This window comes from Ursus maritimus, unplaced genomic scaffold (genome assembly GCF_017311325.1).
Source record: "Ursus maritimus isolate PB19 unplaced genomic scaffold, ASM1731132v1 scaffold_3, whole genome shotgun sequence".
Lineage (NCBI taxonomy): Eukaryota > Metazoa > Chordata > Mammalia > Carnivora > Ursidae > Ursus > Ursus maritimus.
The window spans coordinates 27,361,283-27,384,605 of record NW_024425563.1 but is presented as its reverse complement, the minus strand read 5'-3'; the positions used below and the strand labels follow the sequence as shown (position 1 = coordinate 27,384,605).

Genomic DNA, 23,323 nt, shown 5'->3' with positions numbered 1-23,323 from the left:
CTGACTATCCACCATTCTCAAAACCAATGTGGAATCATCACCATCAGCAGCAACAGCAATGGCAAAATTATTATCATTATCATCTATATCAGAAATTTGCAGTTTTATTACAGGAATTTTAGGGCTGACAAATTTTAGTTCCAAATCCTTATTTTCTTTCCACCAAAAATGAAATTAATCTCCATGAATAGCCAAAGCAATCCTGAGAAAGAAGAACAAAGCTGAAGGCATTACGCTTCCTGGTTTCAAACTATATTACTACGCTATATAATTAAAACAATCTGGAATTGGCATAAAAATAGACATACAGACCAAAGGAACAGAATTGAGAGCCCAGAAATAAATCCTCATATTTACAGTGAACCAACATGTGACAAGGAGTTAAGACACTCAGTGAAGAAAGGATAGCCTCTTCAATAAATGGTGTTGGAAAAACTTGATAACCACATGCAGAAGAAAAAAACTGGACCCCTATCTTATACTCCTCACAAAATTAACTCAAAATGGATTAAAGACCTAAACATAAGACCTCAAACGGTAAAGCTCCTAGAAGAAAACATAGTGTACCCACTGAAAACTTATTCCTCCTTTTGTGTTCTGCGGCTCCATCAGTGGCACCACAGCCTACCTTTACCTAGTTTACTCTCGCAGAGGCATCTTCTATACTTTTCTGTCTCTTGTCCTCAAAGCCTGATTAATCAGAAGAAAACTTAGGTTTACAGTTTCTGCCCTTCAAAGTGTTGCCATAGTAAGTTTCTCAATGGGCAGAATTTACCATGTTGCTCTCATTTCAAAGATTCCTATTTTCTCCAAGATAAACTCTAAACTCTTTGGCATGGCATGAACAACGATTTTTAACACGGCTCAAGCTAGCTAGACATTTCACTTAGCCTAACTCATCCCTAGCACCTGCAGTGGAGACGTTTCCTGAAAAAGCCCTGTTCTCTACATACGTGGGTCTTTGAATTCATTGCTTTTTCTATCTAGACTACCTCTTATCTTTTCACTCATTAATTAATTAATTAATTAAGATAGACATCTACTGAATACCTAGCCTGTGTTAGGCAATGAAGTGTGCCAGGGGATTAGATGGTGAACAAAGTAGACATGGTCCCTGCATGCATGGAGTCTGCACTCTCCTGACTGAACATGCTGTGTCCTTCCAGATCAAGTCACTTTCCCTCATATGCCCCTCCTGCAGTACGCCCTGACTGAGCTAGTCGCTCCACCTTTGGAAGACTGAGCCTCTGTGCCTGCTTTTGTTGTAGGATTTCCGTCACACTTTTTTTTTTTTTAAGTCCATCTTCCCCCACTAGACTCTGAGCAGCTTACAGCAAGGAACAGGTCTTTTCATCAGTGGCACTTTCTACAATGCCAAGGACAGGGTTGGGCATCAAATCAATTTGAAGGGGCTTGACCTAAAATTTAGGCATCATGCCAGAAAACTGGGTTTCTAAAGATGACCGTGAGAAAGTTACTGAGTGCAAGGATATTCTTTCTGTTTATGCTTGTCAATTTTCATAATTTTTAAAGCTCATTTTAATGTATTCTTCTGTAATATACCTCCCATGCTGTTGATTTTGTTTTAAAAGAATTACTTCTATTCCTAAGGGTGATAATGTTTTCAGAAATATATATTCAATTCTCATCTTTAAAATCCTGTAGCTGATGGCTTAAAACTTATCTTTGCTATTTGTCTTCTCTTTACTGAGAAATCACNNNNTCCTTGAAGATTTCTGTAAATAACAAAGTTTTCTTTCTCCTACTGAGTTGCATGTAAATGCATTATAGCCTGAGGAAGGAACATATGCCCCGCTCTCCTATTCCTAATGCCATGGTTACTGGAAAACTATTTCTATGCAGGATTATTTTTCAGTGGTCTCAAGATCTATTGCTCCCAATACAACTTAGTATAGAATTTTTATAGTGATTTGTTCTGGGGAAATGAATTCTATGGGATAGTTTACAAAAGTCTCCTTCCTTCCTTTAATAGCTAGAATGACTACAACAACTCCTCCATCTGTATTTGACAGTAGCAATTCATAAATTCCACACGGAATTTTTTAGTGGGGACACTAAAGATAACTGGATTGTAATTACACGAATAAGAGTTGCTCTAAGTTTATAACCTGAGGGAAATGAGGATAGTCCTAACGAAAATCAGGCTATCAGGCTGATAAGATTTTAATAAAAAAATGAAACAATATTCTGAGACTGGAATTATATTTCTTTAAATTACATATGCTAACTCCCATCACCACGAACTCAGTAAAAAAAGAAAATAATGCTGCTAATTTTCAAAGCATAAAATGTTCTCTATCAGAATGTTGATTTTAGTCTATGTCTATCTATGAGGGCTTATCAAACCATTACACCATGCTTTGATTTAGGCAAGCAAAGTAATTTATAGACAAGGAAGGAAGTAACAGATTTTAAAATGCATACATCTCAGGGCGCCTGGGTGGCTCAGTTAGTTAAGCATCACCCTCTTGATTTCAGCTCAGGTCATGATTTGAGGGTCATGAGATCGAGCCCCACAACAGGCTCACACTGGGAGCGTGGATCCTGCTTAGGACTCTTTCTTTCCCTCTTCCTCTGCCCCTCCCCCTCCCTCTCTAAAAATAAAAAATAAAATGCATACATTTTTTAACTGCAGATCTAATATAATTTCACATATAATTATTTACAAAGAATCACATTTAATGTACCTTTTCCAGCTCCGTCTTCCTTGAAATTTTTCCTGCATCATTACTGTATCTGAAAAGTAAATTGACCCAGTTTATAATTTTATTAAAATGTAATTTAGAAAATCCTAATCAAAATGTCAATATTCTTTACCCTGGAACTGGTATGGTTTTCTCTTTCCTCTCATTTGTTTCAACACCTTCTGCAAAACATTAAATAAAAGAAAAATAATTTAAAGTGTTATCGGTGTGTGTGTGTGTGTGTGTGTGTAAGATGGAAGCATTACTAGAAAGTGTGTGTGTGTGTGTGTGTGTGTGTGTAAGATGGAAGCATTACCAGAAACTGAAAACAAATTCACCTGTACTGACATAACATTCATCTTAATAAAATATTTTATAAATACAAATATCACCCCAACATTTATACTCCATCACGGCAATTTATCAGAGCCAAAAATAACTGCAGCCAGATGTAATGCTTTTTCCAAATAGAATGTAGGAATTAAAAGATTCCCACTATTATGCAGGAATGTCAATTCAGTATGAAAGAGTAACCTGGGGTCTACTGAGAGAGACAGAGAGAGTGAGTTCCATCAGAGTGGCTAGAGGGTACAAAGGGCATTCTTCCTCTTTTTCCAGAGAATGTAAATTCGACCATTAATTGGAGGTAAGATATTTGGGTAATGTATAATATTGGGAAACACAGAAAGGAGAAAGTTAAATTCATATCATGCACATATGGACAGTTAATAAAATATAAGCCAGAATTCTTGAGTTTCTGCCTACTGCCCAAATGATTAGACCCCACTGCAGCTGTATCAACATGTGATACCATCAATTTCCAGTCCATGGTTGGTTGATCCACTGAAATGAGTCATCTGAGTGGCCTCGACCTCTGCTTCGGCGCTGATGATCTGCTGTGCCACAGCCTCCACGATGGGCATCACCATGGCAGCCGTTGAGGTGTTGCTAAGCCACATCGATAAAAAGGCGGTACTGCTCATGAACCCCAGTGTCAGCCTGAAACGAGAGGGCTTTTTGTATGGGCTATGCTCTCCGTAGAGAGCATACATAAGCTCTCCATACAGAGCTTAACTAGCTCTGTATTACTTAACTGTAAAGAATGCTGTTTTTAAGTTGGGAATTTTTTCAAAACACACTGAAGTTAGGGTTCCTCTCTGATGGCAAACCCTGAGGACAGTCATAGCCAGATAGGAATCAGAGTGGCACATGGGAGAGCAGTGTTCTTACGAGATTTGTCTCCCTAGAATCGTAAACATCTTCTCTTAAAACAGAAAAACGATGAAATGTATAACCAAATTGCAAGTCAGTAGATGGTAGAATAGCTTATAATATTATACAAATATTTCAATGCCCTTTACAGATGGCACTTACCTTGAAATACTAGTAGATGAAATGCAATCAGTTTTTCAATTGAGGGTCCCTTACTCTTTCTTTTATCTTTTGGTCACATCTCAATTTATTAGTATGTGTGCCAAGGAGGCACGAGGGCAAGGAGAGAAATTAATATTTTTAAATCGACTTTTTACTGTTGACTATTCTGGTTCAATATATGGTAGGTGGAGGAAATGGTTAAAATTACTAGCTAAAATGAGGTTTCAGAATTTTCTGTAGATTCTATTATTTATGCTTTCCTGTGTTTGACATTCCTGTCTGTGGTCAAGTACTGGATATATTACATTGTCTTCTCTTATAAATAGAGTAGTTTTTCTCCCTTAAAAATAACACACCTAAGACTGTAGGATTTTAAATCATATCTAGAAGCTTTCAAAATCACACTTGTGGAAAAAATATGGTCCCTTTTGAGTAGGAGATCCCAGAAAATCATTCAGAAGCACATCTTTCCATATGGAGCCATTTATGAAATTGTACGACTCCCTTTAAAAGTAGATCTACAAGACAAATGCTACGCTGTAAGTTTCAACTTTAGACCAGGGGAATAATTTCTACATGTAAAAGAAAATAAAACTCTTTAGATATCTGTTTAAACAAGAAATGATTCTCAATAAAAAGAAACCTAGAGGGGCGCCTGGGTGGCACAGCGGTTAAGCGTCTGCCTTCGGCTCAGGGCGTGATCCCGGCGTTATGGGATCGAGCCCCACATCAGGCTCCTCCGCTATGAGCCTGCTTCTTCCTCTCCCACTCCCCCTGCTTGTGTTCCCTCTCTCGCTGGCTGTCTCTATCCTGTCGAATAAAAAAAAAAAAAAGTAACCTAGAAATACCTTTAATTTAAGACATTGGCAAGACATGAAATCTTTCTATAAAAAAAGATAGTGAGCAGATAAACCTTCTGTGTGGTGAAAATGCCTTAAATTGCAAAGCCACTCAGTGATATAAAGGACAGGGCTCTTGCTCCACTGTGTAGTTCACTAACCCCATCCCCAGTGGTCAGTGAGCAGACGGTCAAGGAAAAGACACACGTTTCCATAGCACCCTGAGAGGCATGGAATACCATTTCATCTCAAGAGTGAAATTTTCCAATACATACATAGTATAAATATTTTAAGTAACAAATATTTTAAAAATTTGTCTCATCTGAGTTATTTTTTGTATTTAACAAAACTATTTGATTCATAAATGATGAACACAGATGTGGATATACTCTAGAATGAACTATGCAATATAATTCAATGAAATTTTCTTATTTTCAAAGAAAAATGAGAAGGGAAGAACCACTTAAGACTTTAGAGCTTAATGCTATCATGCAAGTGTTTATGACACTGGAAATATATTTTTTTTAGCTCACATCTATGTTCTTAACAAGAGCTAGAATTAAAACTAAAATAGCTAATTAATTTAATGGAAAAAAGCACTTATTTCAGTGGGCAAAATCAGTCAACTAAGTGATTTCACATTCTGTAGATGAAATTTCTTCATTGATTGTTTCACTTTGCAATAGTTCATTTAAAAAGAAAAATACTCACCTGGGAATTTTTCTGCACACATTTGTATTTTGTCAGTAATGTCTTTGTCCTTGGTTCTTTTTTTTTTTTTTTTTTAAAGATTTTTCATTTATTTATTCGACAGATTTAGAGACAGCCAGCGAGAGAGGGAACACAAGCAGGGGGAGTGGAAGAGAAAGAAGCAGGCTCATAGCAGAGGAGCCTGATGTGGGGCTCGATCCCAGAACGCCGGGATCATGCCCTGAGCTGAAGGCAGATGCTTAACCGCTGTGCCACCCAGGCGCCCCTTTGTCCTTGGTTCTTAACATCCTCCCTATGATCAAAGATGCTCGTGAACAAGTCTTGAATGTGTAATCAGCCAAATAAACAAGATAGGACTGAAATCTACTCTGAAGTCTGTCAATCTTGTCTATTGGGGTTCAAGGCTATTCTCAGCTTTGGCTCCTACTGTGCATGAAAGGTGAGAGGGTTGTGTGCACTTATTCCAATCACCCTGTAATTAGACCTGAAAGTTGTTGTTTCTTCCTACAACTCCAGTACACTTTCATATTTGCAGAGGAAAGAAAGGCATGAATTATACTGCGATATGAATGATCGCCTGGATGTGCATTACACTTATTTAATTTGCTCTGCAAGAAAATGATCTGTTAGGAAAGTAAACCTGGAACAGTACACAGTACTTACCATGCTGGGTTCACACCCACCATCATCACCATTCTCAGAGCAATCCTCTTGTGCAAATTCCATTTTTCTATTGATGTTGCTAAACAGATGACTCCAATTAGCAGTAGATGAAAATCTTTGAAATAAGCAGATGCCACCTGAAATTTATAATTAAGCCCACGATTACTTACATCAGTGGGGGAAAAATAATATTGCCCAAGAAAACACTTTTTTGCTACTCTTAACTTTCACCTTCAAACTACTTAATCTTTCTATTAGGAAAAACGTAGGTATGTGACAATACAAATTTAACTATGTTCTATATGCTTACCCAGAAATAACAGTGTTAAGGGAAAATACATACAAAAAAGAGTACCCAAGATACTGGGTTTTGAAATAGCTGTGTAACATCAGGCAAGTGCCTTCAATGCCTTAATTTTTCCATCTCCAAACTGGGATTAACTGGTTTATGCTGCAACAGAATGGCAGCAACAGTGATTTGGGAAAGTCCAAGTTGAGTTTCCAACCCGCCAGTGTCTTCATTACCATCCATTATGCCCAAACTGTAGTGTCACTCCTAAATATTTCGAATGGTTTTACCTTCATAATTATTTGCTATAAAAAATACACCCTTGAAGAGGAGCCAACATTTTAAGCCATTTTTAGCTAACACCATTCAGAGATTAGTGGAGTGTACAGACATTTTGGGTCAACCTATTTACCAGAGAATGCTCTGAGGTATGTTAGGTACTTAATCTTTTCCTTAAACAACAACAACAACAAAAAGATTTTGTGGTCAAATAAGTTTACAAGACATAGGGTTCTGAAATACTAGAACTTTCTTTCCTGTAGGTCTAACTCAAAACCTTTATATATTAACATGCATTGCCACTCACAGAGTGGGATTCTATTCACAACATATTTTTAAAACTTATCTAACCACAGAAACCTTATTTTTAAATTTTTAGGTGTAGTACTTCATGAGACGGATATTCAAGAGACCTGACTTTAGGACCTGCTTAGTTAAACTGAATCACAAGGCAGTGCTGAAAGGAGAGGATTATAAGAGGAAATATCCTTTTAAAAAAACAATATCTGGTAGAAGGAATAGAAGAGTTGGAAAATAACTATACCTTTTGTTTATACCATTTTTAAAAAGATTTTATTTATTTGAGAGAGAGCACGAGCAGGGTGGGGGGAGGGACAGAGAGAGAGGGATAAGCAGGCTCCCCACTGAGCAGGGAGCCCAATGTGGGACTCGAGCCCAGGACCTTGGGATCATGACCTGAGTCAAAGGCAGACACTCAACCAACTGAGCCACCCAGGCACCCCAAGAGTTGGAAAATAACTATTTCAATATAAAACCACAAACGAATAGAAAAATCAGTTCTCATGATAATTTTGCTATTTTAAATTGTATTAGCATTTTTAATATAGCTTACTAAGCTTGGCTTAGTTTAAAAAGGGTAAAAATAAGCTTTGGAATTAAAAGTGGACAAGTGGATCTCTTCATTATGTTTTATGAAAAGTTAATTTATTATGTTTTTCACAGTTTGTATTTACCTCTTTACATTTTATAGTATTGCATAATAGAAAATAATTCCATCAATTTCCTTATTATTTCATTTACTAATTACTCTAACATCAAATAAGTGTTTACCATGCACCAAAACTGTTATGTGAACAGGGAATGTAATTATAAATATCTGACGTGTTTTTCCCTCTTCACACCTCAATTCTCAAATATCCAGATTTTCTAAATAGTTTCTACTATTTTTCTATATTACAGAGCCCTGTTTCTTTCCTTCATAGCATGTTATATTATGTAAATAGTGTGTTTACCTGCTTGTTGCTTGTCTTCTGTAATATACTATACATTCTAAGAGTACCAGGAATCTGTGTTGCTAGTTGTTGCATATTTGGCACCTAGTACAGTCCTGGTACAGAAAAGGAGCTCAGTAAATAACATTGGATGAATGAGAGAGTGAGGAAGGGAGCCAGTGAATAAGCTATGGTCTCTGAGCTCCTAAATCCCAATTGTCTACACTCTGTTCCCAAACTTCTACCTTCCCAACTCTCTCAATCATTACTCTCAGTATTAGTATTATTACAAATTATTAATTTACTAGTGTTTACAGACTCATGAGTCATTATTTTTCTCCCTGGTCTATCTCTGCCTTTCTGAATTTTTCTCCTTGGCCTACATTGAAAATTACTTTTCCTCTGCCCTTTTCTTAAATGTTGGTATTCTACAGGGTTTTGTCTCCAGTCTTCTTGTTTTGTACACCTGAAGATTGAATCTTACAATTTCTAACTCTATGTGACTAAAATAATGTCCAGCACACAGTGGGCATTCAATATATATTTGCTGAATGAATGCTGACGACACTAAAATCTTTATATCCAAACAGATACGTCTGGTGTATCCAGCTGGACATTTCCATTTGAATTTCCCACAAAGATCTAAAAACTAAGCATATCCCTTCTTGTGGCAGAGGAAATTTCCATCTACTTAGTTGCCCAAGTTAGAAACCTAAGAGTCAGCTATGCTTCCTTTTTCACTTCCAGTATGTGTGTATTAGTCACAAAGTCCTATTATCTCTAGTTCCCCTATATATTTTATTTTGAAAGATTTTATTTATTTATTTATTTATTTATTTGTCAGAGAGAGAGCACATGTGGGCAAGCGCACAAGCAGGTGGAACAGCAGGGAGAAGTAGGCTCCCTACTGAGTAAGGAGCCCGATGTGGGACTCAATCCCAGGACACCGGGATCATGATGTGATCTGAAGGCAGACACTTGACTGACTGAGCCATCCAGACGTCCCATCCCCCTATATATTTTAAATTGTTCACTTTGTTCTACTCAAACATTACTACCTTAATTAAGCTCCTTCCTGCTTCTCACATAGTTACTGTTTCTGTCTTTTTCTAATCTGCCCCTTACCATTGTCACAGCTACTTTTCTGAAGTGTAAATCTAATCACATCATTGGGCTTTCTGTGCTCCTTCACTGGACTCCATGTCTTTTGAGACCAAATCCAATCCTCCCAACATGTCTTATAAGACTCTTCATCATTTAGTCCCATCTCACCTTTCCAGCTTAGTCTTTCAGTGCTCTGCCAACTTTTCCTTATATGTGTAATTCTCCAGTCACAGAAATGCTTCAACACTTGCCTGTCATTTAACTGGAATGACTCTCTTACTTTGGTTATCCATAATCTTCTTTCATGGATGAACTCAGATGTCAGTTCTTCTAAGATGCCTTCCTGACTATCCTCAGCTTAGTTGGATGCTACTTCCTTCTGTGAGAGCACATCCTAATCTATATAGTGATCATTTATTTACTTAATTATCCCCTTTATTAGATTAGACATATTTTGAAGGCAGAGATGTATCTTATTGATCATTGTATTCATGGATTTAGCACATGTCTGGCACATATTGGCCCTCAATAGTTACTGAATTAGTAAGTCCCTAGATTCAAGGAGTTTACAGGTTATTAGATGAGAAAAACAAGTTAACAAAGACTGCAGTAAGGTATCATAGGTGTATGAAAAATATTTCTTCAAGGTATAGTTGAGGCTCAAAGAATAATGACCACCTTTTTCTAGGGGAATGGGGAAAGTTTTCTTACAGGACCTGATACTCAAGTTGATTACTGAAAAATGAATAGACATTTGAGTTTTCCTCTTCTCTTATCTCTTTTACAATGGAATGCATAGAAGTAAGCCATTATTAGTAAGTGATTAAACAGAAGGAAGTCCAGGACCATGAGATATTCTTGTTGTAATCTCTTTAGATTATGTCAGCAGTTGGCAGACTTTGTAAAGGTCAGATAATAAATGTTTTAGACTTTGTGAGCCTTATTGTTTCTATTGCAACTATTCAACTTGTCTTTGTAGCAAAAAGTAGCCAAAGACATTATTTAAATGAATGATCAATGGCTTTGTGTGTTTCCAATAAAATTTTATGTTAAAAATTGGGTAGCAGGCTAGATTTGGCCCTCAGATTCACAGTTTGATGATCTCTTAATGGACTATGTAAACAAAAAATGGCCTGCAGCCCAACTGTCTAAATGAAATCAATTGTAAACCTAAGGAGGAATTTTCACATTCTTTGTTTTCCATTGTATTACCTACTCTTTGGGTTTCATTGTAGTTAGCATATTTGTAGCACATTAGTCACAAGCATATGTGTTTGTTTATAGCCTATGTACATAGGAGGTAATAAGAGAAAATGTTACTGGTTTGTAAATGATAATTACAACTATTTTTGAGGCAAAATAGGCATGTCAAATAAAATTCCTAATGGAATTTGAAATCTATTTTTTTTTAAAGATTTTATTTATTTAGTTGACAGAGATAGAGACAGCCAGCGAGAGAGGGAACACAAGCAGGGGGAGTGGGAGAGGAAGAAGCAGGCTCATAGCAGAGGAGCCTGATGTGGGGCTCAATCCCATAATGCCGGGATCATGCCCTGCGCCGAAGGCAGATGCTTTTTTTTTTTTTTTATAATGATTTTTTATTATATTATGTTAGTCACCATACAGTACATCCCCGGTTTTCGATGTAAGGCTCGATGATTCATTAGTTGTGTATAACACCCAGTGCACCATGCAATATGTGCCCTCCTTACTACCCATCACCGGCCTATCCCATTCCCCCACCCCCCTCCCTTCTGTAGCCCTCAGTTTGTTTCTCATAGTCCATAGTCTCTCATGTTTCATTCCCCCGAAGGCAGATGCTTAACCGCTGTGCCACCCAGGCGCCCCTGAAATCTATTTTTAAGATCAAGGTAATCATATTTCTGTCTCAAAATGGAATTTCGTCAAGAAACATGCACTTTTGCAATCAGAGCACCTGGGTTCTCTCTTAGCTATATAATGTACCAGTTCACAACCTTCCTACAAGTCAATACACTTACCCATTAAAGTTCAATAATATTTCACAAGTTTTTGAATTAAATGAGATTTTTAAGAAAAGTCCATTATAATGCATATGATTAGAAATAATTATATCATACATATTTTGTTGTTTTAAAATATATTTATTTATGCTTTGTTGCTAATTCCAATGGTCGATTCCCAGTTTTCACATTAATTGACCTATTAACAGATTTGACACATTTGATCTTTGCCTCATCCTTAAAACATTTCTTCACTTGGATTCCAGGATCTCACACTCTCCTGGCCTTCCTCCTACCTCAATAACCTATCCTTCTCATTCTTCTTTGCTAGTACTTTCTCTTCACACCAAGCTCAGTTCTTTGTCCTCTGTTTTGTTGTTGTTAGTTTTAAATCTTCACTCACTCTCTAAATCACCTCATCAAGTTTTAGGCTTTCAATACCACCTATATGCTGATGATACTCAAACTTATATTTCCAGCTCAGCTCTATCTCATGAACTCTGGACTCATTTGCATTTAACTGCCTACTCAACGCCTTCACTTAGATGTCAAATAGTTATTTCAAACTTAGTGTTAAACTTTGTACTCCCAGCGTCAGCCTCTCTTCTGCAACAAGCCTACTCTGCCCATCGTTCCCCCATTTTGAGTGATGGCAACTGCATTTTTCCAGCTGCCAGGTCAAAAATTTCTGAGGCATCCTTGAATGCCCCCCCCCTTTTTTTCACCCTATCATATGCTATGTAAAATCATACAGGAAGTTTTGTTGGTTTTATCTTAAAAATACATTAACAATATATTCAATATCCCCATTACTATCCCTGGTCTGAATTACCATGGTCTCTCAACTGGATTATTGCAATAACCTGCTACCCATTTCCTTCTTTCTGCCTTGTTTCTCAACACAGAAGTCCAAATTATCCTTTTAAATAAAAGTCAAATTGATCATGTCACCCTTCTACTCAAAACTCTCTAGAGGGTCTCATTTCATTGAGAGTTAAAACTTTACGGTGGCCTACTTTGGGCCTAGATGGTCTAGTCCCTCCACAAATTATCTCCCTGACATCACGTTCTGTCCTTCTCCCCTTCACTCATTTTGCTCTCATCACACTGCAGACACACGCCTGCCTTGAAGTCTTTGTGGTGGGTATTTGCCCCTCAGCAATGGTTGTTCCCCAGATAGCCACATGACTAACTCCCCCATCTCCTGTAAGTCTTTGTTCAGGTATTGACACCTCACTGAGGTCTACTCTGATCATCCTATTTATATCTTGTTGCATTTTTTCACAACACCAATTACCTCCTCAGTATAATTTACCTATACATTAATGTATATTTTTTATTGTATCTTTTCTCCTGGGAAGACAAGGACTTTTGTCTATATTTATTCATTGCTATATTCCCAAGAGCCTGGCAGCGTCCTAGCACCTAAATATTTATCAAATGACTTAGTAAATATGTAATATAATGTCTGCATATACATATGTATACCTCCACATTTATATGTGTAAAGTTTATATGTAAACATATCTTCAGAGCTCTATACAGCCTTCTCTTTGGCCACCATAGTTTCAAGCTCTGTGTAGAGCTCTGAACTTAGATGAAGACATTAAAGACATATTATTCTCAATGGCAGAGTTGAGATTCCAATATGCTTCAGTAGGCTGGCATGATAGTTTAATACCTTTAACTGTGGATATTAAAACTCATAAGAATACTTGATGCCTAGTATGTATCATTGTTCATGAATATTATTTGATTTGATTATTACAACAACCCCTGAATTATGTGGCATTCCCTATTGATAGATGAGAAAAAAAGAGTTGCTAAGGGACATGATCAGGATCATACAAATAATTAGTGGTGAATATCAGGTTTTAAGCTCAGGTCTTCTGACTAAATCTCTAGACCTTTCCCTGTAGCTTTGGTCAGATATTTCTTGTAAAAGATCAGTTGCCCTATCTGGAAAGAGGATCACAAGACTGAAGAAAAGTTTTTTATACTAAAATGCCTAAGGACTTTGATTTGTTGTAAGTTCCCATTAAGCTTATGGTGAAAGAAGTCACATAAAGTTTAAAATGAATTGAGGCTGAAATACCAGAGGGGAGATAGACTCACTTAGCTTTGCAACAATCAGAATGTTTCTAGAGTGATCTATTCACCCTTGCCAATGTGCAAATAATAATACTAATATATATTGAGTGCTTACCACATGACAGACATTACATTTATTAACTATTTAATCTGTAAGTATTAATCGGACAAAATAGAGGCAGTTCCAGGAAGAGGAGTGAAGATGGTGGAGACGAGGCAGGTGGAGGTGGTGGGGTTAAAAAAGGGAGTTGAGGTCTGGAAACCACAAAGACTGGAGTTGGGATGACTTAGGGAGGAAATGATTTTTATTTTCACATCCAAGCAACATTCTCATATGGAAAAAATATGAGGTTTTTGTTGTTGTTATTGTTGTGTGTGTGCTTGTGTGTGTGTGTGTAGATGTTTAGAGAAAAGTTTAGAATCAAAGTGACTAAGTTTCACACTTGGGCTCAATAAAGGTGAGTGACTTAAGTATTCAAAGTTTTCAAAAATGATACGTATTTCCTTGTGGGGTATTCTGGTCCCATGCACAGGAAGCCTTTAATCATTTCCTGAGTGATCTCATCTGTAAGAAATATTGGGAGGAGGAATCCCTGCCCCAGGAAGAAATGACCCAGAAGAATGTGTTTCCAAGTCTAAGATTCTATGACTGTTGAATTAGTCTGAAGCTGACACTTACAGGGGATGAAGGACTCCCGGGACAGGTACCAGCAGTCTGAGTCATGTACCTGCTGACAGTACTTAGAAGTTTGCTGCCTCTAGCTGGGCCTCCACATCCTGTAAAGAGGCCAAGATATTTCTTCGGCAGTGCTCACCCAGCCAGGCTTTCCTAGGCCCCCTTTTTCTCCCGTCTTCCTCTAGCCTATTGCTACAGAAATGCCCCAATTCCAGTTAATCTTGCTTCTATCTCAGCATCTTTTAAAAAGTCAATTTAGTCAGTTTTATTTTTATTAAATCATAAGAGACAAATATGTCACTGTTGAACTTAATTATCTTTGGAGGTACAACCACCCAAGCCAGCAGAACAGGGGTTAATAACTTGACACATTATTTCTGAGAACTTGCCAATCCTTTCTTTTTAAAATTTCCTTTACTAACCGCTATGTAGCATATTGGAGAATTTGAAAAACTTCTTCAGTTACAGAGCCCAGATTCTGTGGGACAGCAGAGTGTCAGCACTGGCTGCCCTCTCTTCCCAATCAGTGGTGCTTAGAAACAAGAGTCAAGGTTAGGAGGGAAGGAAAAATGCAGTAAGAAAAGAGGAGAAAAATGGATCTGAAATGCAAAAAGGTGATTTGAACTACAAAATGAGGGAGAATGACATGAAGAGAAGGAAAAGAATACCTTCTCCCACAGGACAAAAAACCCCTATATCATGGACTCATTAAAAAGAAAAATCTCCACCCACATTACAAGACAGATGAACCTCAAGATAGCAATACTGGACTCTGGCAGAAGATAGAAGTCCAACGGTGATCGATTGCAGGGACTGGCATCTTGAACTTGGCATCTTTCCTGAGACTCTTTCAGCTGTGGTTTAGGAAGTTGTGTGCTGGGTGGCTGGAGACTGCATGAAGATAGATATTCTGATTTCAATGCATTTCATGCTTTTAATGGGAAACTGAATCCATTTTCTTCAGACAGGTACCCTTAGATTGTATAAAGGTAAGAAACACCTCTCAGCATGAATAAACTCCTCTCAGCAAGAACAAAATAGAAATACACATGAAAGTTAATTTGGCTTTATCTTTTGAAATGGCAGGTTTCTGGAAAAGAAAACAGGGTAGCTTTTTCTTCATTAAAAACAAAAACTGCTTTTCTAACACTGTGTGAGACCAAATTCTGCTGAAAAGAAAAAGCTAATGCAGGATGTGAAAGGGTTGGTCCTTTTGTTGGGAGGGAGACACCAGGCACAGATATCAGCCTGGGAAGGCAGGACATGCATTTCTCAACAAGATTATTGTTCCCCCCCTTTTTTTTTTTCAAGATTTATTTATGTATTTTGAGAGAGAGAGAGGGAGAAAGAAGGGGGAGGAACATAGGGAGAGACTCTCAAGCAGACTCCCCACTGAGTGCGGAGCCTCACACAGGGCTTGATCTCAGGATCCTGAGATCATGACCTGACCAGAAACCAAAGAGTTGGTCCCTCAACCGCCTGAGCCACCCAGGGTGTCCCTCTTGTTCCCTTTCAACACAACTTTTCTCAGCACAAAATAAGGAATCTAATTATGACAAACATTTGCAAGAGGACTTACGTTCTTAGAAGCCATGATCCCAAACAATGGAAACATTAAACCAGGCAGTAAAGCTGTTACTGACAAAGGCAAAGCTTCTGTAAGCCAAAATATGGCAACGACAAAGAGCGTGTAGGCACATTCTGCTTCCTGGAAAGAACAAAGGAAAAATGCGAGGTGAAATAATGAGGCTGGGAAATCATCATTTAAATCACAACCACATTTGCTGAATGGAGCTGTGTCACTGAGAAAGTAAGAAGAAACTTGAAGGCCTCCGCACCTATGAGTTGGGCAGTAAATAGTTATTTCTTAGGGATTCTAAAAGCCAAAATTTAGTACACATGAAAAACCAAACCAAACAAACAAAAATCCTCCTTCATTGTTTCTTTCACATTTCCTTCAAAACAGATAATAGCATATAATCAATTTTCTGTGCTCCTTTCAGTGTGTATGAATGCTTGTGTTCACCTTTATTTGCCTATAAAATGCACTTCCAGTTCTTTTGGAGTGCATAAATAGTCAAGTTACTGCCTTTCCCCTGGGACAAGACATATGTGACTTTTATTTGCATTCCCTGGTGTCTATTGGTTGGTACCAGTGTATACCTGTCTTCTCTTCCTACTAAAAGGCAGAAATAAACCTAGAGCAAACTTTTTGCTGTGCTTTGTTCTAGAGAAAGAAGGACAATGCCAAGTTATAGGACATGGATGAGACTAAGTCAGCTTCTAAATAACATGGACCTGGGGGTTAAGAGCCTCCTGCTTTGCTTTTTAGAAAGACAACTGAGCTTGACTTACTTCACTTAGCATAATCCCCTCCAGTTCCATCCATGTCGATGCAAATGGTGGGTATCCATCCTTTCTGATGGCTGAGTAATATTCCATTGTATACATGGACCACATCTTCTTTATCCACTCGTCTGTTGAAGGGCATCTCGGCTCCTTCCACAGTTTGGTTATTGTAGAATTGCTGCTATGAACATTGGGGTGAATGTGCCCTTTCTTTTCACTACATCTGTATCTTTGGGATAAATACCTGGTAGTGCAATTGCTGGGTCATAGGGTAGCTCAATTTTTAACTTTTTGAGGAACCTCCATACTGTTTTCCAAAGTGGCTGTACCAACTTGCATTCCCATCAAGAGTGTAAGAGGGTTCCCCTTTCTCCACATCTTCTCCAACATTTGTTGTTTCCTGCCTTATTAATTTTTGCCATTCTAACTGGTGTTAGGTCATAGGGTAGCTCAATTTTTAACTTTTTGAGGAACCTCCATACTGTTTTCCAAAGTGGCTGTACCAACTTGCATTCCCACCAAGAGTGTAAGAGGGTTCCCCTTTCTCCACATCTTCTCCAACATTTGTTGTTTCCTGCCTTATTAATTTTTGCCATTCTAACTGGTATTAGGTGGTATCTCAATGTGGTTTTGATTTGTATTTCCCTGATAACTAATGATGTTGAACATTTTTTCACATGTCTGTTAGCCATTTGTATGTCTTCTTTGGAGAAGTGTCTGTTCATGTCTTCTGCCCATTTTTTGACTGGATTACTATCATATGGTTTCACTTATATGTGGAACATAAGGAATAGCCTGGAGGACATTAGGAGAAGGAAGGGAAAAATAAAGGGGGGGAAATCAGAGGGGGAGATGAACCATGAAAGACTATGGACTCCAGGAAACAAACTGAGGGTTTTGGAGGGGAGGAGGGTGGGAGGATGTGTTAGCCCAATGATGGGTATTAAGGAGGGCATGTATTGCAATGAGCACTGGGTGTTATATGCAAACAATGAATCATGGAACACTACATCAAAAACTAATGAAGTACTGTATGGTGACTACCATAACATAATAATAAAAAAGAAGTACTGAAAAAGAAAAAGAAAGACAACTGAGCTCCTGAAGAAACACAGGGAGACTCAACAAAAATGAAATTCCTAGTAGAATCTTTTACTTTGCTAGGTATAAAATTGTGTATTGCTGTTTTAGGGCATTGTTAAAAAATGGTTGAGATTTGGGGTTCAAGATGGCAGAACTGAACTCACTTCCCCCCACAGACACAACATATCTAAAGCTACACATGAGATAATTTCTTCTGAAAAATAAACCTAAGAACTAGCTGAATGGTTTCCTTCATAGCAAAGGATAAAAGAGCCACATCCAGACAGGTAAGAGATGTTGCCTCACCAAAAACCCCATGTGTGGTATGGTGACCCACAACTGAGAGGTATCTCAAAATATGGAGTTTCTCCCTGAAGAGTGAGGAGTTTGTGTCCCAAATTGGGCACCTCAGCTCTTGGGATCTCCACCAGTGAGAGGAGCTCCCGAAATGTCTGACTTTGAAAACCAAGGAGACTTAGGTTCAGGAGAACCATGGGACTGTAGGGAATGCAGATTTTACTCTTTGAAGGCTCATGTACAAATTTATACACCTTGGGACTCAGCATAAAATCAGCAGTTTGAAAATTTCCTAGACCATACATGAAGGAGAGTCATTTGCTAATCTTAACGAGTGTCTCACAGAGGGGCAGAGCCTATTAGGACTCTGTCCAGGGATAGAGGTGCTAGTTGGTGTCATTTTTGCATTCTTCCTTTATCTTGCTAACACTAGTGGGTGTGCCCCACTCGTATACTGCTCCTGCATCCCTGTCCGAGCTGGGAACCTCAATGTCCTGCACTCACAGCCCTGCTAAAGCCAGCAGACAAGTAGAGGAGGAGATGCCCCATGAGTGCCTGGCTCTGCTGACCAGGGAGGATAGCATCTCTAGGCCCTAGAAATCTGAAACAATTGGAAAGAGTTGTTGGCAGGCTACCACCTCAAAAAACAAGAAAAATCTCAAATACACTAACCTTGCACCTAAAGGAACCAGGAAAAGAACAATCAAGTCCAAAGTTGGTAGAAGGAGGAAAATAAAGATCAGAGTGGAAATAAATGAAACAGAGACTAAAAAAACAGTAGAAAAGATCAATGCAACTAAGATCTGGTTCTTTGAAAAGATGAATAAAATTGAAAAACCTTTAGCTACACTTACTAAGAAAAAAAGAGAGAAGGCTTAAATAAATAAAATCAGAATGAAATAAGGTAAGTTATACCTGACACCAAAGAAATACAAATAATCATAAAAGACTACTATGAAAAATTATACACCAACAAATTGGACAAACTAGAAGAAATGGATAAATTCCTAGAAAAATACAATCTTCCAAGACAGACTCATGAAGAAATAGCAAATCTGAAAAGACCAATTACTAATAAGGAGATTGAGTCAGTCATCAAAAACGCCCAACAAACAAAAGTCCAAAGAGCTTCACCAGTGAATTCTACCAAAACATTAAAGGATTTAATACTTCTCATTCTCAAGCTCATCCAAAAATTGAAGAGATAGGAATGCCCCCAAACTCATTTTATGAGGCCAGCATCACCCTGATACCAAACCCAGAAAAGGACATACGAGAAAAAAAAATTACAGGCCAATATCCCTAATGAACATAGATGCAAAATCCTCAACAAAATATTAGCTAAGTGAATTCAACATTACATTAAAAGGATCATGCAACATGATCAAGTGAGGTTTATTCCAGGGATGCAAGGATGGTACAACATCCACAAATCTATCAAGGTGATACACCACATTAACACAACGAAGGATAAAATTCATATGATCATCTCAATAGATGCAGAAAAAGCATCTGACAAAACTCAACATCTATTTATGATTAAAAAAACCTCTCAACAAGGTAAGTATAGATGGAATATACCTCAATATAATAAAAGCCATATATGACAAGCCCACAGCTATCATCATACTCAATGGTAAACAGCTGAAAGCCTTTGATCAGGAATAAGGCAAGTGTGCCCATTCTCACTACTTCTACTCAACATAGTACTGGAAGTTCTAGCCAGAACAATTAGGCAAGAAAAAGAAATAAAAGACTTCCAAATTAGAAGGAAGAAGTAAAACCATCACTATTTGCAGGTGATATAATATTATATAGAGAAATCTTAAAAGACTCCACCAAAAAAACTATTGGAGCTAATACACAAATTCAGTAAATTTGCAGGATACGAAGTCAATATACAAAAACTGTTGCATTTTATACAGTAACAGTGAACTGTAAGAAAAAGTAATTAAGAAAACAATTCCGTTTATAATTGCATCAAAAAGTATAAAATACCTGGGAAGAAATTCAACCAGGAGGTTAAACACCTGTACATTAAAAACTGTAAGACATTGATGAAAGAAATCAAAGAAGACACAAATAAATGGAAAAATATTCTGTGCTCCTGGTTTGAAAGAATTAATGTTGTTAAAATGTCCATATTACCCAAAGCAATCAATAGATTCAATGAAATTCCTATCAAAATTTCAATGACATTTTTCACAGAATTTGAACAAACAATGCTAAAATTTGTATGGAACACAAAAAGCCTCAATAACCAAGCAATCTTGAGAAAGAAAATAAAGCTAGAGGCCTCATGCTCCCTGATTTCAAACTATATTACACAGCTATAATAATCAAAACAGTATGGTATTTGCATAAAAACAGACTCATAGATCAATGGGACAGAAGAGAGAGCTCACAAATAAACCCAAATATATATAGTCAATTAATTTATGACAAAGGAACCAAGAGTATACAATGGAGAAAAGACAATCCCTTCGATAAATAGTACTTGGAAAACTGGACAGCCACATGCAAAAGAATGAAACTAGACGACTGTCTTTTACCATATACAAAAATTAATTCAAAATGGATTAAAGACTTGAATGTAAGACCAGAATTTATAAAATTACTAGAAGAAAACATAGGCAGTAAGCTCCTTGACACTGGTCTTGGTGATACTTTTTTTAGATCTGACTCGAAAGGCAAAAGCAACAAAAGCAAAAATAAACAAATGTGACTACATCAAACTGTGAAGCTTATGCATAGAGAAGGAAACTATCCACCAAATAAAAGTCAACCTAATGATGAGAGAAAATATCTGCAAATTATATATCTGGTAAGGAGTTAATATCCAAAAAATATAAATAATCCATAAAACTCAGTAACAAAAACAACAATTAAAAAATAGGCAGAGGATCTGAATAGACCTTTTTTTTTTTTTTAATGATTTTTTATTATATTATGTTAGTCACCATACAGTACATCCCCGGTTTCCGATGTAAGGCTCGATGATTCATTAGTTGTGTATAACACCCAGTGCACCATGCAATACGTGCCCTCCTTACTACCCATCACCGGTCTATCCCATTCCCCCACCCCCCTCCCCTCCGAAGTCCTCAGTTTGTTTCTCATAGTCCATAGTCTCTCATGTTTCATTCCCCCTTCTGATTACCCCCCCTTTCTTTATCCCTTTCTTCCCCTACCGATCATCCTAGTTCTTATGTTCCATAGATGAGAGAAATCATATGATAATTGTCTTTCTCTGCTTGACTTATTTCACTTAGTATTATCTCCTCCAGTGCTGTCCATGTTGTAGCAAATGTTGAGAACTCGTTCTTTCTGATAGCTGAGTAATATTCCATTGTATATATGGACCACAACTTCTTAATCCAGTCATCTGTTGAAGGGCATCTCGGCTCCTTCCACGATTTAGCTATTGTGGACATTGCTGCTATGAACATTGGGGTGCATATGGCCTTTCTCTTCACTACGTCTGTATCTTTGGGGTAAATACCCAGTAGTGCAATGGCTGGATCATAGGGTAGCTCAATTTTTAACTTTTTAAGGGACCTCCACACTGTTTTCCAGAGTGGCTGTACCAACTTGCATTCCCACCAACAATGTAGGAGGGATCCCCTTTCTCCACATCCTCTCCAACAATTGTTGTTTCTTGCCTTGTCTATTTTTGCCATTCTAACTGGCGTAAGGTGGTATCTCAGTGTGGTTTTGATTTGAATTTCCTTGATGGCTAATGATTTTGAACATTTTTTCATGTGTCTGTTAGCCATTTGTATGTCTTCATTGGAAAAGTGTCTGTTCATATCTTCTGCCCATTTTTTGATTTGTTTATTTGTTTCTCGTGTATTGAGTTTGAGAAGTTCTTTGTAGATCTTGGATACCAGTCCTTTATCTGTAGTGTCATTTGCAAATATATTCTCCCATTCCGTGGGCTGCCTCTTAGTTTTTCTGACTGTTTCCTTGGCTGTGCAGAAACTTTTAATCTTGATGAAGTCCCATAAATTCATTTTATCTTTTGTTTCTCTTGCCTTTGGGGATGTGTCATGAAAAAGGTTGCTTTGGCCGATGTCGTAGAGGTTGCTGCCTATGTTCTCCTCTAGAATTTTGATGGATTCCTGTCTCACATCGAGGTCTTTCATCCATTTGGAGTTTATTTTTGTGTATGGTGTGAGATAGTGGTCAAGTTTCATTCTCTTGCATGTAGCTGTCCAATTTTCCCAGCACCATTTATTGAAGAGACTGTCTTTTTCCCACCGGATGTTTTTTCCTGCTTTATCAAATATTAGTTGCCCAAAGAGCCGAGGGTCCATTTCTGGGCTCTCTATTCTGTTCCATTGGTCTATGTGTCTGTTTTTGTGCCAGTACCATGCTGTCTTTGTGATCACAGCTTTGTAGTACAGCTCGAAATCCGGCATTGTGATGCCCCCAGCTTTGTTTTTCCTTTTCAACAGTTCCTTGGAGATTCGGGGCCTTTTCTGTTTCCATACAAATTTAAGGACTGTTTGTTCCAGTTCTTTGAAAAATGTCCTTGGTATTTTGATCGGGATAGCATTGAAAGTGTAGATTGCTCTGGGTAGCATGGACATTTTAACTATGTTAATTCTTCCGATTCATGAGCATGGAATATCTTTCCATCTTTTTATGTCTTCCTCAATGTCTTTCAAGAGTGATTTATAGTTTCTAGAATATAGGTCCTTTACGTCTCTGGTTAAGTTAATTCCAAGGTAACGTATGGTTTTTGGTGCTATTGTAAATGGGATGGATTCCCTAATTTCTCTTTCTTCGGTCTCGTTATTCGTGTATAGAAATGCAACTGATTTCTGAGCATTTATTTTGTATCCTGCCACGTTACTGAATTGCTCTATAACTTCTAATAGTTTGGGAGTGGCTTCTTTTGGGTTTTCCATATAGAGTATCATGTCATCTGCAAAGAGAGACATTTTGACTTCTTCTTTGCCAATTTGAATACCTTTGATCCCTTTTTGTCGTCTGATTGCTGTTGCAAGGACTTCTAGTACTATGTTGAATAATAGTGGCGAGAGTGGGCATCCTTGTCGTGTTCCTGATCTTAAGGGAAAGGCTTCCAGCTTTTCCCCATTGAGAATAATATTTGCAGTAGGCTTTTCATAGATGGCTTTTATGAGATTGAGAAATGTACCTTCTATTCCTACACTCTGAAGGGTTTTAATCAGGAAAGGATGCTGTATTTTGTCAAATGCTTTTTCGGCATCGATTGAGAGGATCATATGGTTCCTGAGTCTTTTCTTGTTGATATGATGTATCACGCTGATTGATTTGCGAATATTGAACCACGCTTGCATCCCAGGTATGAATCCCACTTGATCGTGATGGATAATCCTTTTAATGTACTGTTGGATTCTATTAGCAAGTATCTTGTTGAGGATTTTGGCGTCCATATTCATTAGGGAAATCGGTCTGTAATTCTCCTTTTTGAGGGGGTCTTTGCCTGGTTTGGGGATCAAGGTAATATTGGCCTCATAGAATGAGTTTGGTAGCTTTCCTTCTGTTTCTATTTTTTGAAATAGCTTTAGGAGAATAGGTATTATTTCTTCTTTGAATGTTTGGTAGAATTCCCCAGGAAAACCGTCCGGGCCTGGAGTTTTGTTATTTGGAAGGTTGTTT

The 23,323-nt window shown here is 37.7% G+C and overlaps 1 protein-coding gene across 1 annotated transcript in view; it reads right to left on the bottom strand.

Moving 5' to 3' along the window:
- Positions 1 to 19,461, bottom strand: part of SLC13A1 (solute carrier family 13 member 1) — a 71,555-nt gene extending 52,094 nt beyond the window's left edge. The window contains exons 1-6 of the mRNA XM_008705820.1: positions 19,432 to 19,461; positions 15,525 to 15,653; positions 6,293 to 6,429; positions 3,517 to 3,704; positions 2,839 to 2,887; positions 2,709 to 2,757 (exon numbers count right to left, since the gene is read on the bottom strand). Coding sequence (XP_008704042.1) covers positions 2,709 to 2,757; positions 2,839 to 2,887; positions 3,517 to 3,704; positions 6,293 to 6,429; positions 15,525 to 15,653; positions 19,432 to 19,461 — 582 coding nt within the window. The remainder of the gene's footprint in view (positions 1 to 2,708; positions 2,758 to 2,838; positions 2,888 to 3,516; positions 3,705 to 6,292; positions 6,430 to 15,524; positions 15,654 to 19,431) is intronic.
- Positions 19,462 to 23,323: the final 3,862 nt, after the last annotated feature.